The sequence below is a fragment of the Pteropus alecto genome, unplaced genomic scaffold (genome assembly GCF_000325575.1).
Source record: "Pteropus alecto unplaced genomic scaffold, ASM32557v1 scaffold79, whole genome shotgun sequence".
NCBI lineage: Eukaryota > Metazoa > Chordata > Mammalia > Chiroptera > Pteropodidae > Pteropus > Pteropus alecto.
The window spans coordinates 18,620,694-18,637,782 of NW_006494612.1; the positions used below are offsets into that span (position 1 = coordinate 18,620,694).

The 17,089-nt window shown below is 31.6% G+C and overlaps 1 protein-coding gene across 9 annotated transcripts in view; it reads right to left on the reverse strand.

Annotated features, from left to right (window-relative positions):
• The window catches only part of PTPRK (protein tyrosine phosphatase, receptor type K), a 483,452-nt gene that overhangs the window by 342,439 nt on the left and 123,924 nt on the right, over positions 1-17,089 (reverse strand). For all 9 annotated transcript variants that reach the window (XM_025042408.1, XM_015600081.2, XM_025042412.1 and 6 more), the window contains exon 2: positions 16,713-16,835. In XM_025042408.1, the coding sequence (XP_024898176.1) occupies positions 16,713-16,835 (123 nt within the window). The remainder of the gene's footprint in view (positions 1-16,712; positions 16,836-17,089) is intronic.

Genomic DNA, 17,089 nt, shown 5'->3' on the forward strand with positions numbered 1-17,089 from the left:
TTCACTTTGATGAAAATTTTACAGAGCAGAATTTCATCATTTTCTGATGTCATCTATCTTCTTTTTTTTAATTGCTATTTTTATCTATAATAATTATCTTCAAACTTTACCTTCATTCCTGGATCATTGTTACACTATCTAAAGTTAAAACAAGATTGAAAAATAACAGAATGAAATGATCATTTATATGTTATGGCTAAAATGACCTTAGAAATTAAACTTTAAGTGGCTATTTTAATTACCAAATATCACAGTACAGTACTGTTGTAGGCACTATTAGAATAAATAAATAAATAAATAAAACATGGTTCCTAATTCTTGACTACTTGTCTCATCTCCTTTCACTGGTCTGTTTAGTTTCTTACTAAAAGCTGCACTCTGTTCTCTTTTGAACTTGGTCAATTCCTATTTCTGCCATTTTATTTCCACATACTCCAGTGTACCTGGTTCCTGCTTCTGACTCTCTCTCTCTCTACTCTGCCATTGCTATCTACAGTCAGGGATAAAACACCATGAATTAATTAAATGATATAAAATGTATTGCTGTGAACCATATGATTTACTCTTCTTTGAAGTATTGGCTAGTAAAATGACATGAAGCAATTAATGAGACCAGGTCCAATCCTTTTACCTTACCAGTAAGAGATACTTATTACTTGTTGGGGTTATTAAAATTTACTTTCACTGTTTTTCAAAGTATGTTCACACAATGTATTATTTTGATCCTTCCAACTACTCTCTGAAGAAAAAAAGAGGGCAACTATTAATGTCCTGATTGTATTTTTAAAGGAACACATTTGTCCAAGTGTACATATGTCCAAGTCCAAGTATTAGAACTTGAAGTATGAGCCTTCCAAAATAATAAGCTTTTACTAAAAAAATGCTTCAAGTGCTTCCTTTTCTCCATTAAAGTATTAGGTGTATCTCCCCAAAATATCAAATTCTTTACAGGCTGTAGATGGGAAATGCTGAGCAAGTCATCTGTTCCTCTCTAACACTTTTTGGCTAGATCAAGGAGAAAAATACTTTGGAATTCCAGGGTATTAACTTCATAGAGTGGACAGCAGACTCCCTTAGTGTTTACTTTGTTGTTTAATAATGTTTGGTATTTCAATATTTTGTTTTTTAATGATACTTTTGTGCTTGTGTGTTGTTTGTTTTTACTTATGGCTCTACCTAAAATAATCAATAATGAGATGCAGAAAATGGAAAATACAATGAAGCTCAAAATAATAGATCTAAGCTTTCTCATAGACAACAGGTAAGTACAGGAAGAAATAGTAAGGAAGGGACTTTCTAATTCATGTTCATCCTAGACGTAAACCTCTACAAATGTGTTAATCTCAACACTATGCAAAAAGAACATCAAACACTGTGTTCGTATAATAACAGAAATAACCTACAAACATTATAGTCTTGGGAGGAAAAACTTCAAAGAAATATCCTTTGAAAATAAAGTATTTTAAGTCTTTTAAACTCTGGATACGACTAACTCTGTTTGAAGTAGTGGAGATGAAATTAAAAGAATAGCGGGGAGACTTTATAGAAATACATCATCTTTGATTGAGTCAGTACAAGATATCAGATCAGGAGATAAGCGAAGTGTAAGTTTTATTCTGCATTGTAAATTCAACCTTCCCCTAAGGACTGTGCTTCAGAGAACTGTCTGATTTTGAACTCCAATGAATTCTATACTGTTTTGGGTGATTTTCTGATATTCAGTGTCATTTTCCTGGAAAATCACACACATACCTACACAGACACACACGCACACACACACACACATACACACAATATTATAATTTTAAAAGGTTCATAAAACTCTAAAAATTCATTATCAATACAACATGTAGATGAGATAGATGTAAACAAAGAGAATTGAACTTATCCTTCTCTCATCTGCAAGAGAGGGAACCAAGGCATAAGAGAAGCCAACATAAACAATTTTCTCAGGAAAAAAAAAACAACTAACAGTCTGGGCTTATTACTAGTCTCTGAAAAAAGGTTAACATTTTTCCAAAATATGTACATGCCTAATAAGTACTTGTATAAGTTCTACTTTAAGCTATAAAACTAAAATCAGTTTGCACAATGGAAAATCCAGATTAAAAATATATATACTTTCTGGTGCTTGCTTAAAGGTATTTGTATAGTAGCACACACTCACTTTTTGTAGTAGGAGATGCTTTAAAATTTCCTTCCAGTTTCTCAATGTTTTATGACTTCTTCCTAGATCTTTATGGCAGTATAGGCTAGGTCTTTATGGCACTATAAACTAAAGCTTCTTTCAATATTAAGTAAAATCCAAAGAAAAATGATGCATTTTCTTTTTAAAATGTAAAATAAGAATGATCACAAAGCATTTCAGTAAGCCAAATAGAAAAATAATTATGTAAAAACAGTATTAAAAAGTTGAGAAATAATAAACCTTTTCCAAATTATTTTCATGTCAAATATCCTATATTTGTTAAGAATAATATTGGAATAGTTCGAGTTGACCTACAATAATTTCTACAGAAATCATTTTCAGATATCATTATGTGGCATAGTGCAAAGCACCTGCATTCAGTGAACAATTATGTAGAAAAGGTAATTTTCTGAATTGGACATATAATAATTCCTAACGAGCTGCTGAAAAAATATAATGGGGAAATGCAATTTATTTCTTACTAAAAAAAGTAAATGAAAAGAATTCAAATCAATTTCTTACAGATTAATGAGATTACTAACCAGCCATGTCACCTTGGGCTAGAGGGAAGAAGAAAAATATTAAGCATTAACTACATACTAGATACCACCAGATGCTACAAAAATATAATTTCCTTTCACTGATGACAGAGAGAGGGAGAGGGAGAGGGAGAGGGAGAGGGAGAAGGAGAGGGAGAGGGAGAAGGAGAGAGTGAGAGGTATCTTATTCCTAATGAGAAAATGGAAGTTGAAAAACGTTGGTATCATGACCAAATTGCAAGCAATAGAACCTGGATTTGAATTCGGGTGACTATGACTTCTGTGTCAGTTACCTACCTCAACAGTATTTTATTTGTAAAATGAAAGTCTATACAAGAGATACTCTCTAAAGTCTCTTTTAGATTAATGGAAAATCATTTTCTTGGTGCTAAGAGTACTATTCTGGTGCTACTACTGAAACTATATGCTACACTGAATTTGGGAGTTTTGTATGTCAAAATACAAGGAAAATTCAGCACAAAGGAATGTGTCTTCTATTATGGTACACTATTATTATTATACGATAGTATTATAGTATAAACATGTATAGTCAAGGGTCCATAAAAAGTTGATACTAAATACTTTAAAACAGCATGAAAGAAACCCACCTGAAAATTATAAAATGTTTTTGTTGATCACTTATTTCTCTTCATTCATTCCAGTCTAATGACATCTTTGGGCGTGAAAGTGTCCACTTACTAAACACAAATACACAGTATTTAATATTCCAAATTACTTTTGGACCACTGCCATAGGACTAGTAAAAAATTGCTCAGCCCTGCATAAATAAGAAAATGGCATGATGTTCTCCTATTTTTTTTTTTTAACATGGAGAGCAGTACAAAGGATTTATATAAACTTGAGAGAAACCTGGACTTTATAATGACAAATATAACATATCACAGCAATAGTTAGCTCTTTCCACTGCTTATTGTATTCATTGATTTTAGTTTTGAGTAAAAGAGGACAGAAGAAATAGTCCCTTCCACCAAATTAAGGAGATTCTGTTTCTTGATTTCACTGGCAATAAATCTACCTGAGTAATCCAGTGTGTGTGTTGGGGGCAGGGTGGGTGGAAGTGTCGGGGGATGGAGGATGGAGGTCCAAAATCAGTACTTATCACATAATGTTAGGTTTTACTATATTCTCAATAGCCAAGTTAAACTGTAAGACAAAATGTGAAATATCATCTTCCAATACTGTTGTAAAGATACACAACTCCAAAGATTTCACATAGCACACAGAGAAAGCATAAACACAAACAATGTTTAGTATAAAAAAAGTGAAAAGAGAAAGCACCAGAGATCATTTCTACATATAGAAAGAAGAGGAAATAAAAGGGCTGGAGTTAAACCCACTTAGACTATCCTCATAACTGGACCCATCCCATTCATTTACACGGAAATGCTTAAATAGGCCAGTTTAGCAACAGCAGAATACATTAACAGCAGTTAATAATTCAAATCATTTTCTAAAACACCTCCCATTTTTTATCAATATTATCATTACATCTATTCATTTGAAAATAATTTGAATTTCAAGATAATTAGTACATGTTCTCAAGAAAAAAGTTTAAAAAGCTCATTCGTGTTTTAAAAAATTTTGAGTCACTCATTCAACGATTATTTATTGCATGTCTATGTGGCATGCAAAGTGTTAAACTGCATAAATGTGAATGGTGGTTTTATTCCATCTTATTCTTAAAGTATCAGTCTCTTAAATCTATTTTCAAAAATGCTGTCATTTTATGAACACTAGTATATCATTTAGCATTGTTTTAGATATCATTTTTTTAAGCCATAAACCTGGTAAATCAAAATTAGTAAACTTACATTCACAAGTCTTTTATAGTTTGAACAAATTTTTATTTTCTATAAAATTACAAGTTATTTCTTAGCCATGTGTAGAATAGATTACAATACTAGATATATAAGATAAATGTAATATCCAAATGCTATCTCTACTTAATATTGAATTTATTTCTAAAACATTTCACAGAAAGATAATCTATTTGTTGCAGTAGCTACTAATTTAATAAGTATATTCATACTCTAACAGGCTTGTTCCTTATCAAGAATTTCAAATTAACTTTTTCTTGTTTAAAAAATGACTCCTTTTCATTAAGTAAATTTGTCTTGACAACTGGTTTCAGGTGAACTTCTACTTGTTATTAAACATATGCAGGCATATCTTAAAAAATGTTTCCCTCATTAACATTTTTATCAATTGGATGATTTTTGGTTTAATATCTAACTTAGCAGAGATACCTCTCATTACAAAGATTTTTGGCCAATATTTTTTTTGAGAAAATATTTTAACTTATGACTCAAAAACAATGCTATATATAAACAAAACTATTCATAGAGTTGTGAATTACACTTAAATACAGTTAATAAAATATCAGAATTGTGTGAATATTTTTAAAAGCTCAAATGATATGTGTTCAGAATATAATGACTATAAAACAATGTATTTCATATAAAGCAACTCTGTAACATTTAATTATTTGGATGATATTATTTGAATCAGGAAAATAGTTTTAAACTATGCCATCTTCTTTGAAAACAATTATGTATGCTGTGTTTTAGTTATATTCTAATTAGCTGGGCATTTTGTTTAACAATTTAATACATAATTTTTCTCATTTAAAATAATAGGACATTGACTCTGTTAGCATTTTCATACAAAATGTATGATATTCAGAAACAGACTTTTGACATTAAGTGGAAGATACCTGTAAACTAAATGATGGTCTATTAGGTGCCAGGGAAAAAAAGAATAATTTTGACATGAAGGTGGGTAAAAAGGTATGATTGTTTCAGGATGTGGAAGAAATTCATTAAAGACAAATGTGGAAGAAATTCATTAAAGACAAATCCAAGTTTGTTTCAGGATGTGAAAGAAATTCATTAAAGACAAATATAAGAAATTGTAACAAATTTGCAGAGAGAAATTTATTTATCTTGGAGTATAATACCCACAAATAATGAGCCTTGAAAAGAAGCAATGAATTGTGTTAAAACTTGTCAAAGTTGGCTTGGTTTTAATAGGCTTTTTTTGTAAATATTTTAAAGCTTTACTGTCAAATATTACATTAATGCCAGACTGAAATTATGTTTTCTTTGTGTTAAAGTAACAGATTGATCTCAGTAATTTTAATATCCTCTTAGCAAGAGGTTGTAAAAATTATTCCTAACATTCCGTTTAATTTGAGCAGAGATTCTTTAGCCCTCCAGAACAAATTTTTGTGCATTGATTTTATTATGGTTTTGATTATTAAAAACAAACACAACTTTACTACTTGTAAAAGAGTTAAGTTTTCTTATAATAGTGTTACCTTCTGCTGTTTTATTTTTAAGTGTGAAATATTGATTGCAATTAATACAATAATATAATTGCTATTATAAAAATATTAATATTAGTAATATTAAAATATCGATATTAGTCCTTATCCTCAGGCATCTATGTTACTCTCTTAGATAAGCAACCAATTTCCTGCAATAACTCTGTTGATTCTGCATACCAGATAAAACCCTGAATTCAGAAAAATTAAAATTTCAAGATGTTTCTTATAAACTATGGAATTTTCTGTAGGGCTTTGGATAACCACAAGGATTTGTTCCTTTATCTTATTAGACAAGGTAAACTAAAAATAATTAAGCATGTTTGGTATGCTCCATATACTTTAACTGCCTCAACATCACTGTAAAAGTTGCATAAGGAAAACTTCAAATCAGGAAAGTTCAACCTCTTCCATACATTAATTTTCTTCAGGTAAATGTTATTAAAATAAAACACATAGTTGAGATCCATATGATTTCACTCATATGTGGGATATAAAACTAAAAGTAACGAACACACATGACAAACAAACATGACAAGAAACAGAGACTCACGAACACAAACAGTGAATCAGTGGTTACCAGAGAGAAAGCGGAGACGGGAGAGGTAGTTGGGTGGCAGGGGTGTCAAATATTTAGTGGCAGAAGGAAATTTACAATTTGGGTGGTGAACACACAATGCGTATACATATGACACATTATTGAATTGTACACCTGAAACCTATCTGATTTTATTAACCATTATTTTATGTCACCCCAATAATTTTAATAAATAAAAAAATTAAATAAAATAAAATATATGCCTAAGACAATGCAAGTTCCAGGAAGAACCTGAAATCTGTTAATACCTCAATTGGCCATATAGTCTTACCCTCAGGGGTAACAATAACCAAATCTTTATGAAATAATTAAGTCCAGTACTCAGATAGAGAACTTTTCTCCACTCAGATAGTGTTGGTTGCTATAATAAATTAATCACAGCAATTCAGTCTCTATCAGCAAGCTGTTTTTGCATTCCTCCCATAGTTTTACCTGAAGACTCTCCTCAAAGCTATAGGTTCTAGAAATTAGGTCCTTACTAAAGGCTTCAGTGGAAAGGAGTGGCCCAGATACTTGTAACTATGATGTCTTCAAGGACCAGCCTCATAGGTACAGGCTTCAGTGCTGATACCAATTACACCTCAGCCAAACTGTACCAGGATACTAAGCCAGAATTGCCAGGGCTGGTGACTTCTTGAAACAGACTGCAATCCCAAAATTCGAAAGACCAAAATTTAGTTAAGTATAACTTAATGAACGATGAGGGAAATCGAATTAGAATTATTTGTTTGGAAAACTATTGGTACATATTTAATGTTCTATTTTCTGTACTAAAGCTCTTCCTTCTTTTTGACCTCTAATTCATACTTTAATAGAACCATAAATAATACTTGTTGCCACTGATCCTTCAGAAACGCAAGAATATATTTTTTTTCTGTTTTGATACGTTTAATGGCAAAGTAGTAACCCACTACAAGCCTTGTATTTGTTAATAAACACTTCTTGTTTTACCTATGTAAATAAATCAGACCAAAACAAAATAAAGCCATCTTTTGGGGTTATTTTTAACAGGAACTATCCATGAAGATTATTTATTAATAGGGAACTATTAAAGGCAAAAAAGTTCAAAACTTGAAACTAGGCAAAAGAATAACTGAATGTCCTTTAACCAAGGATTAACTAATTCTTTAAGAGTATGTACCATTGAGTGACTATTTACTATTAAGATATTTTATAAATCTGTGAGAAGATGTTAATTTGTAAAAAATTCATAGCAATACAAATGATACTTATATGACAATAACGCAAATAAATTCTGGACAGTAGAGAAACAAATGATTTCTCTCTGGTAGCAATCTCAAAGGTTTTAATTTTATTACCATTGATCTATTTAAGATAAAATGAGGAACTTCATCCAATATTCTTCTTTTTAGTGACTAAAAATGCTTCCCTTGTTCCTATAATCTTTTGAACCACCTTTACCATTATGTTGGTTCCTTCATTAATGAATTAAATATAGCTTAACAACATGTGCTCATCCACATATACAAAACATTTGACTCATTTTTTGGTTTTGAGTAAAGTATGTTACCTTACTTCTTTTGTCATAAAACTCAGAATGAAAACAAGAGAGAATACAAAAATTCTCAGTAATAACAACTGTAGGTTAGAAAGCTAAAATAAATGTTATTAAGGACAGGAAGATTTCCCACTTATCAAGTTACAGATCTAGTAAATGCTTTGAAATCGAAAAACTGACAACAGGCTGACAATGCATTAGAGAATTCAATGCTACTCTATATCAAATGCTTCATTTATCTACTCTTTTAAATATCACAACTTTGAAATTCTACCACCTACAGATCTATGTTACCACAAAAGCATCAAATAGTTCTACAATAAGCATTGTTGTTTACCTAGCCAACACCCCCCTCATCCTTATTCCAGTACAATCTGGCTAGTCATGTGCATCGGAGGAAGCCTCGGCTTTGGCTCCAGCTGGGGTAGGAGAGTGAACCTAGAAGGATAACCCAAACATGTCTCATTCCCCCATCACTGATTGTTTTGGGTATGAATATGTGATATTATTTTGGCCAACTATGAAAGAAGATAAATCTATTGATAGGGACCTCAGAAAAGTTTTTTATATTTACTTAAAAAAACATAGGCATAATGAACACACAAACTTTTTGTCTTCATGTCTGAATTTAATACCTCAAATAACTGCAGCTCTGTACCCATGAGGGGACCTAGCCCGAGGTAAAAAGATGACCTTTCAGAATGGAAGAGCAGAGAGGCAGAAGAACCTGGATCCTTGAAGACATCACTGAATCATTTATTTAGCCAATTCTGGACCTCTTATGTGAAAGCAGCATTCTTTTTGGTTTAAAGACATTTGAGTTGGGCTTCCCATACTTGCAGCTAGAGAAAGCATAATATAACTTTTTGTACATTTCCAAGTCAGCCCTGAAGCTTTTTTCTGTAACCTCTTAAGAAGGATCTTAACTTACACTCCTTTATATAGAGTTCAAAAGTCAGATCTCTCTCGTACATCTCTATATGCGTGGATTCATAATCTTGACTTTCCCAAGACAAGAAACCTCTAGCAATTTACTTAACCTTCTCTGAACCTCAGGTCCCTCATCTACAGAACGAAGTTAATACATACCTCAAAGGGCTTTTATAAGAATTAAGCTAAATGATGTATAAAAATGCCTGAGATTCCACAGATGTGCACAGAAAAGCATCTTTTGTTTAATATCCTATAAGTCTAACCCGGCTAGGATAAAAATCATCCACCCAATCTGAATAGTCAGATTTGCCACTCCATTGTCCCATTTAACTCATCAACTATTTAAAAACTAGGGGGAGAGGAGGAGGCACAGAAACACATAATCAACTTGATAAAATTTGTGCAATTATTCTATTTAATTTTATTTTCATAAACTACAAAAAGTCAGCATATCTTTTTAATCTATGTCCCTAGGTAAGGATTTCATGGTACTGTTGGCATTTCCAAGTTTTGATGTGCTCTAAATATATAAAATATTCACTTTTCATTGAAAAATATTTCCCAATCAATAATTTTCTCTTCAGAGGGGTAAAATGCCTATACGATATACTACAGTACTCTTGGCAGAAATTAGATTTGAAAACTGACAATCTTCCAATATTTTTAAAGCATCTTTTTATGTAATGATAATTAAATATAAGCATAGCTCTATATTTTTCACAATATTAACTATACAAAATAATTAACATCACATATTTTTAAAGAATCTCTAGTTTAATCTCTTGCCTTTCATTGCTTTTTTGTATATTTTTACCCACCCTGACATTATTCTTGTATTTGAAAGATAGTAAGCTTTTAAACTGTGAACGTCTAAGAGAGTTGCTGAGCCATTATGAGGCAAGTTTATTTTTGGAGAGAAAAGTATAAGGTACTGCACTTTCCCTCAAATTCCCACAAAGGAAAAGTAATTTGGTTTATTTGGACTTTGTATTGATTTTAAGGTATATGTTAAAGGTGACTGTATAGACTTTGAAATTACTCTGTATCTTATCTTTAATTTGTTTAGAAGTTTGGAAGTTCTCTAGCACAGACATCTATATTAACATTATTCTTTTTTTAATACTAGGCTGTTTTTCCTCCTAAGATATGCTGGGCTATATCTAACTTAGATACATTATGTACCTGGAATACCAGGAAAATACTCTTGTCTCAGCATGCCATTTCTGTCCACTGCAATTTAGACATTCTTTATGCTGCATTTATGTCCACAAGGGTAATAGTCCTTACATTAAAAATCAGCCTTCATGAAGTGTCTCACCTTTCACGTGGTCCATTACAGCCTTTCACTCTGTGACCCTGAACTGCTTCCAGCTCCCAACTGCTTTTAATAAGGAACTCAAATGTGGTAAACTATCTTCTTGGTGCTGAGGGCAAAAGCGTCAACAGACACATGATAATATGTTTTGGAAGAACGCATTGAAATAAGCCCATAATTGTAGTCCTAAAATACCCCATTGCAAAGAAATTCTTAAAATTACTTTCAAACTCTAAACTTTAGTCTGAGTCCTTTAGTCCATGAATTTTTCTACTTTGTGTGCTCTAATGAGACAGTGGATAATATATGTTTCTAAAGGTTTGCTTAGACAGACATGTAGCAAGTATTCATCAAATAACTAAAAATAGCAGACAGGTAAATCAAAGAAAGGACAAAGGATCTCTGTAGGGGTGAGAATATCATGGAGGAAACCATTAGTGCAGCAGCAATTCCAAACAACGGCAAGACTCAGATTCTATTTCATATGAAGCTTAAGAAAAAGTCATGTGAAGCTTTTAAATTTTAAAAAGAAATAGTATTTTACATGAAATAGTAGAAAATCACTGTGAATTAAATTTAATATATAGCTGACTATATAGTAGATTTACATGTACATCATCAGTCAAGGATATTTGTCGGCTACACTATAATTTTAAAGCAAGATGGCACTGTGTCAAGAGTAATTTTGATATGAGACAGATTTAGGTTCAAATCTCATTCTTGAGTAGCTTTAAGGAAGTTAATGACTCTACACGTCTCTAAAATGTTACTAATTGTACAGGTTTCACGTGAGGATTAAAAAATATATATCATGTCCCTGGTATAGTAAAATTCAGTAAGCTACCAATGTCATAACTAATGGTAGCAAGTATCTTGATCTCAGAGATGCTTATCTGAAAGTGTTGAGTGTACATCAAACCATCGTTGTCAAACTGTCCCTTGGATCCTTACTTCCTTAATTGTTTTTCACAGAAGCCATCTTGATGGAGCGTAAGATGATGGAGGGGAACGGAGTTGGAATAAGGATATAGGAAAAATAGAGTAAGCAGGTTCTAGGACCACTGGCTCTTTTTTTATTCATTTTCCACATTTCATTACTAAGAAGTATTGTTTCAAAAAAAAAAGAATTGTTTTAAAAAAAAAAATCTGAAATCACTGAATGATGAGCCTTCCAGCTTTAATCTGATATTTACAGGCTCCATCACCTACTTAAAACCTAACACTTGTATCCAATATCTAGAGATTTTCCAACTATGTTAATGAACTGATGTTAAGCTATTTTCTAACTCTTCTCCATCTCTCTGCCTTGTCTCCCTTCACTTCTCCCGACTACCACCCATTTCTCAGTTCTTAGGACAACTAACTGCACAGGTTCACACATACACTATCTTTGGCCATATTAACAAACATCGATAACTAGATGACAAAAAGGAAATAAACCAACATTTTGGCCTGATTTGTTCTGTCCTCTAACAGAAACAAAACTAGCCATAACATTGTAGCTCGATTATCTCTTTACCAAAACTGTATGCGTATAACTTCATTCTATCACTCTCTGCCATGTTTGCCTCTGGTAGATTTGCTGTCAAATAATTCTATTAGTTCACATCTGTTAAGATTTTGGCAGTTATGAACATGTAGAAACATGTTTTTTATTGTCTGTAATAGGGCGATGCAAACATTATACAATGTGTCCACTCATTTTAATGATTAAGGTTCCCAGAGAGATTGACTACAAGTTAGAAATGGTAAGTCACTACAAAAACTCCCTTGAAATTTCTCCTCAGAGGTATTACAATGGGATACACTGCACACATAATATTGTTTAATACATTATGATTAAGTCTTCTCTTTTAAAACTAAGACACCAGTATCAAAAAAAAAATTAAAATTGTGTTACCTATAAAATATTATATGAATAAAATTGTGGACACCAATGTTTTATTTGATTTTCACCACATCGAACTATCAGAAAAAAGCCAGGCATAAAATCATGTGACTCATGTAAACTCTCCATTAAATATACAAACATGTTTAGTCTCTCCAAGACAAGCTTTATTTTAATATCTAGCTAATATTTCATGTTAAAACTGAGATTTTAAAAAATGACAAAAAAATACACAGTTCTAAAAGTAATATTTTAATATAAAGAAGCATTTGTTACTTGCATTGTTCATTTCTGATGTTTTTCTTTGTAATGACATTTGCTCTCTACATTTTAGTTTGGGAATTTGACAAAGGGGTAGAATTGAGATCCAGTAGGGCCTTAAACTATTGAATCATACCTCACTAAGTTTTTTAACAGAGGAGAAATGGATTTTTACTTTAATCAATCTTTGAATTAACTTAATGACTGAAGGTTTTAATTTTTTTTTACTATATATGTATATATACTAAATACTATGCATACACACACAGTATGTGCATTTTACAAAAGAAACTCTGTATAGTGATTTATATTATTATCAGTAAAAGTACCAGATTGAAGGTAGAATACAATGTAGTCATAACTTTAAGTATTATCAAAAAGTACTCTAGAGACTCCAAAATTCAATTAGTCATTTTACAAAAACCTGTTAAAAAGAAAAGGAGGTTATAATTACAAGATAAATATACTGAGATGTCAATCAGAATCCCTACTCTCAGATCTAGGACAGAAAATATAATAGAATGGTCAGATGAATTTCTTTCATAACGTCACAAGTATAAAGGAATGTATGACAAACAAGTTCATGGGCACAAATGTATTTGAGATGAAAAACAATTTCTAGTTTCATGCAACATCTCTCATTCTCTGTGGCTTTGTTTGTTTATATACCAGACTTTTGAAGAGAAGAAGGTTGGAAATAATTTGACAAGCTTATATTGGAGAATGGATCTGTTGGGTCATTAGGTTGCACAGATTTATACTCAGACTACTAGTATATGACCTTTACTTGCTCCACACTTTCACCAATACTTGAAATTTTGATCTTCAACTTTCTGCAGAGTGTGTAGTAATTTATCATTGTGGTTTTAATTTGCATTTCCTTCATGACTGAGTTGAGTAGGTACTCACATTTTCATGTTTTTTGGCCAATAGGACATACTCATTCTTTTGTATGCTATTTTAAACATATTTGGCAGGCCTTTGAGCCACCATCATTGTCACCTGACAAGAATGGGCGGGGCAGGGGAGATGACTGCTGAAGAACACTTGAAGCAATTATTGATGGTATTATGTCTTCAAACAAGGACAAATAATTTTCTTTCTCTATTTTTCTCTTCTACCCATCTTCATTCTTCTTTTATTCTAATCTATTTATTGACCCTGTTTTTCTTCTTACCTTCTTTTTTTCCAGTCCAAAAAAGATCATTAAAATGAAGCCAATTAACAACGTCCAAGTACTTTATAGAAAGTTCAACAGTTCTTACTGTAGGACTGCCAAATATTTGAAGATTTTTTTTAATAAAGGAAAAAAAATTAGCATGCCTAACAATTTGAAAATAAATAGATCATTCATTAAATTTTAATAGAATAAATCTAAATATGTTTCCTTTTTCAAACTATGAACAGATAATGTTCAGTGAGCATTTTAAAGGAATATTAGAAGGAAAATGGGGGGTGGGGGGGCAGAATATATTGTAAAAAGAGACCAGTAAAAGAAGAATATACACACGGGTGCTTTCTTTCATCTTCTCTGAAGACTAAATACAAGTTACATTCAGCAAAAATAAAGTGGCCGTGACCTTTTTCCCTCCTCTGCATGATTAATTACTTAATGTCCTACTAATTGGAAGATGTGGCTGAATTTCAAACACTTTCATTTTCTGTGCATATCATCCTGTACTATAACCACCGATTAAGCTGTTCATCAAAGGTGAGCCAACAAGGTCATCTGAGCAGTATCTCTTTAGCTATTCATTACCCATCTTCAATGGTAATTAATAATAGTAACATTTCCATAAATCAACATCTCTCTGATTATTCTGATGATAAACAGTCAAAATGTGCATCCCAGACCACCTTTTTCAATTTTATATATATATATATATATTTAAAAAAAAAAAATTGGCTAAATATTCCACAGAGAAAACTCAGGTGAAATATTATAGGAGTTTCTTTAATGTACATGTATCAGGAAAATAAGGTTATATAACTTTGAAAGAAAAATAAAAACCTATGCACAAAACTAAATAACTCTGTTGACAACATAAGGGTCAAACATAAGAAGCGAAGGGTGTCAGCTACCTAGTACCAATTTATTTCTCTGGCAAGAAAATTATGGCTCAGTTCAGCTTCACAAATAACCATTTGCTTATTCAGCCATAGAAAGTGACAACTGAGAATAGAAAACAGATTTACTTCATCCTGATCTCAAAAGAACACATCACCAGGTGAACCAATAAAAAAAGTTTTCAAAGGATATATTTACTATATTCATTTATAAACCATATTTTAGAAATGTAACATTTAGGTTTTGTTTACCTTATACATTTGTGGTGTGCTGTTGTTTAGCATTGATGTTTTAACTTTGGGGAATTTTTTTGTATCATATTATTCAGCAAGTTCAGAGATGATATTGACAAAATTTTGTCTCTTCAATCACCAGAACTGACATTTCATTTCCAGTGGTTAGGTCTAAAATTGTCATATCTAAAATTCAGACTTAGCTTAGGAAGACTTTTCTGAATTTAGAAAATTCTGAAAGACTAAATAAAGCATAATAAATAAATAGTCATAATAAAAATACTAAAAATATATTTTAAAACTAAATTAATAATAGACAATCAGTCCATCAATTATGTAGTATATATTACAGTAATTATATATTATATATAGTATACTATATGTATGTTACATTGTTAAATATTATTGTATTGTGGGGGTCCAGAACAAGTCACTCTAAGATATGCTTCTGTGGTGTGTAGATTGTTTTGAGCTAAAGGGAACTTTAGCCACAGACTCAAAAGAAACTTCTGCTTCTTCCTTGACTACCTAAAAGAACTTGCCCTATATAAGAGATTATCAAATATAACCTCTTTTTATCTATCTGTAGGGCAGAATAAACTTCTATTTACTAAGCATTTGTTCTTCTTATCATCCTTCAATGATCCTTTGAAGCTCTGAAGACACCTTACCTCATCCCTAGCTCAGGACGTCTTATATATCTATGTTCCCTTTCTATCCCTGAACCTCTCATACATCTGGGGTCTCTCTCATGTATGCAGGGTTCTATTCGTATGTATGTATTAAATTTGGTTATTTTTCTCTTGCTAATTGTTCTCATGTCTATTTGATTATTAGACCAGCCAGAAGAACCTCAAGAGGAAAGTTTGCTCCTCTCTCAGAGTTTATTAAATACACATGATAGAATATGATATATAATTTATACCACATTTGATTATGTTTAAAAATTGGAAGAAAAACAGTTTTCCTCTTTAGTACAATATTCTAAAATTCCTGTTTGCGTTTTCAATTTTTACAATTAGTAAGTACTGTTAAACATATGTCCACAGGGCTTAGAATTAGTTTTAAATTAATATGTAGAATTAAAGGTAAAACTATTAGTCTGATAGTGTACAAAATAATATATATGCATTGATATCCTATGTTACTTAAGAGAAAACACAACTCAAACTGGTTTAAACAATAAGAAAATGTATAATTTTGAAAAACCAAAACCAAAGGATTTTACAAGGTAAGGATAAAGAATGAACAGGGCTCAGCCCTATCATTTTACAATTTACTCAGAAAAAGACTTTCTCTATTTGACAGTTTGGTATCCAGGTTGCCTCTCCTCAGATCCCCTGACTCACTCATGACCAGAAGGACAATGAGATAAGCTGTCTCTCCACCATGGAGAAAAAGTCCTTCCCTTTGTTCTGATTGGGTTGAACCTGTGTAGGTATTAAGTGAGCTAATCTCACATTTTAGATTATTTTGAAAGGATTTTGTTTGTTGCTCATTTTATTTATTTATTATTTCTTGGTTTCATCTCCATTTGGCTTTTTTTTTTTTTATTGAATAGGAAAAAAAAAAAAAAAACACTAATACTTATATTTTTCCAATGTCAGGGATAACAAAGATGTAGTGAGCACTCTTGAAGAATAACAGGATTAAAGAAAGTTATAGAGGAAAAAGTAAATAATATATTAGGGCTCTTAGATATGGTCAAGTAGCTTAACCATAGTAGTTTATCGTAACTGTTAAAATACTGTGTTATACCTACAATAAGAAAGTACTACACATTTCAAACTGATTTCCTCAACATTGGGTAAACAAAATGATTCTCACCTTGAGGCATCTCAGGTGGCAGATAGTGAGGTTCTTGAGCACTAACATGTACCCATTCAAAGTCATCATATAGATCCTGGTGGTAATCACAGGCCCCTGGACCATCATCAAAAGTACAGCCACCTAAAAGAAGAGAAGAACTATCATTACTTTCTAAAATGGAGCACATGCTGGAGAAGGAAATATTATACTGAAACACGCAATGTGGTACTCATAATTTTAAAAATAAATGGTACTCTTGTTTATCATTAGTCTAGTTAAATTTTCACATAAAATAAAATTTCTATTAGTTTCTGTCTGAATAAGAAACCAGAAAGAAGACTGAAGCACAGATTCTTAAATATTAAAAATAATAAAAGAGGTATGTATATCATATC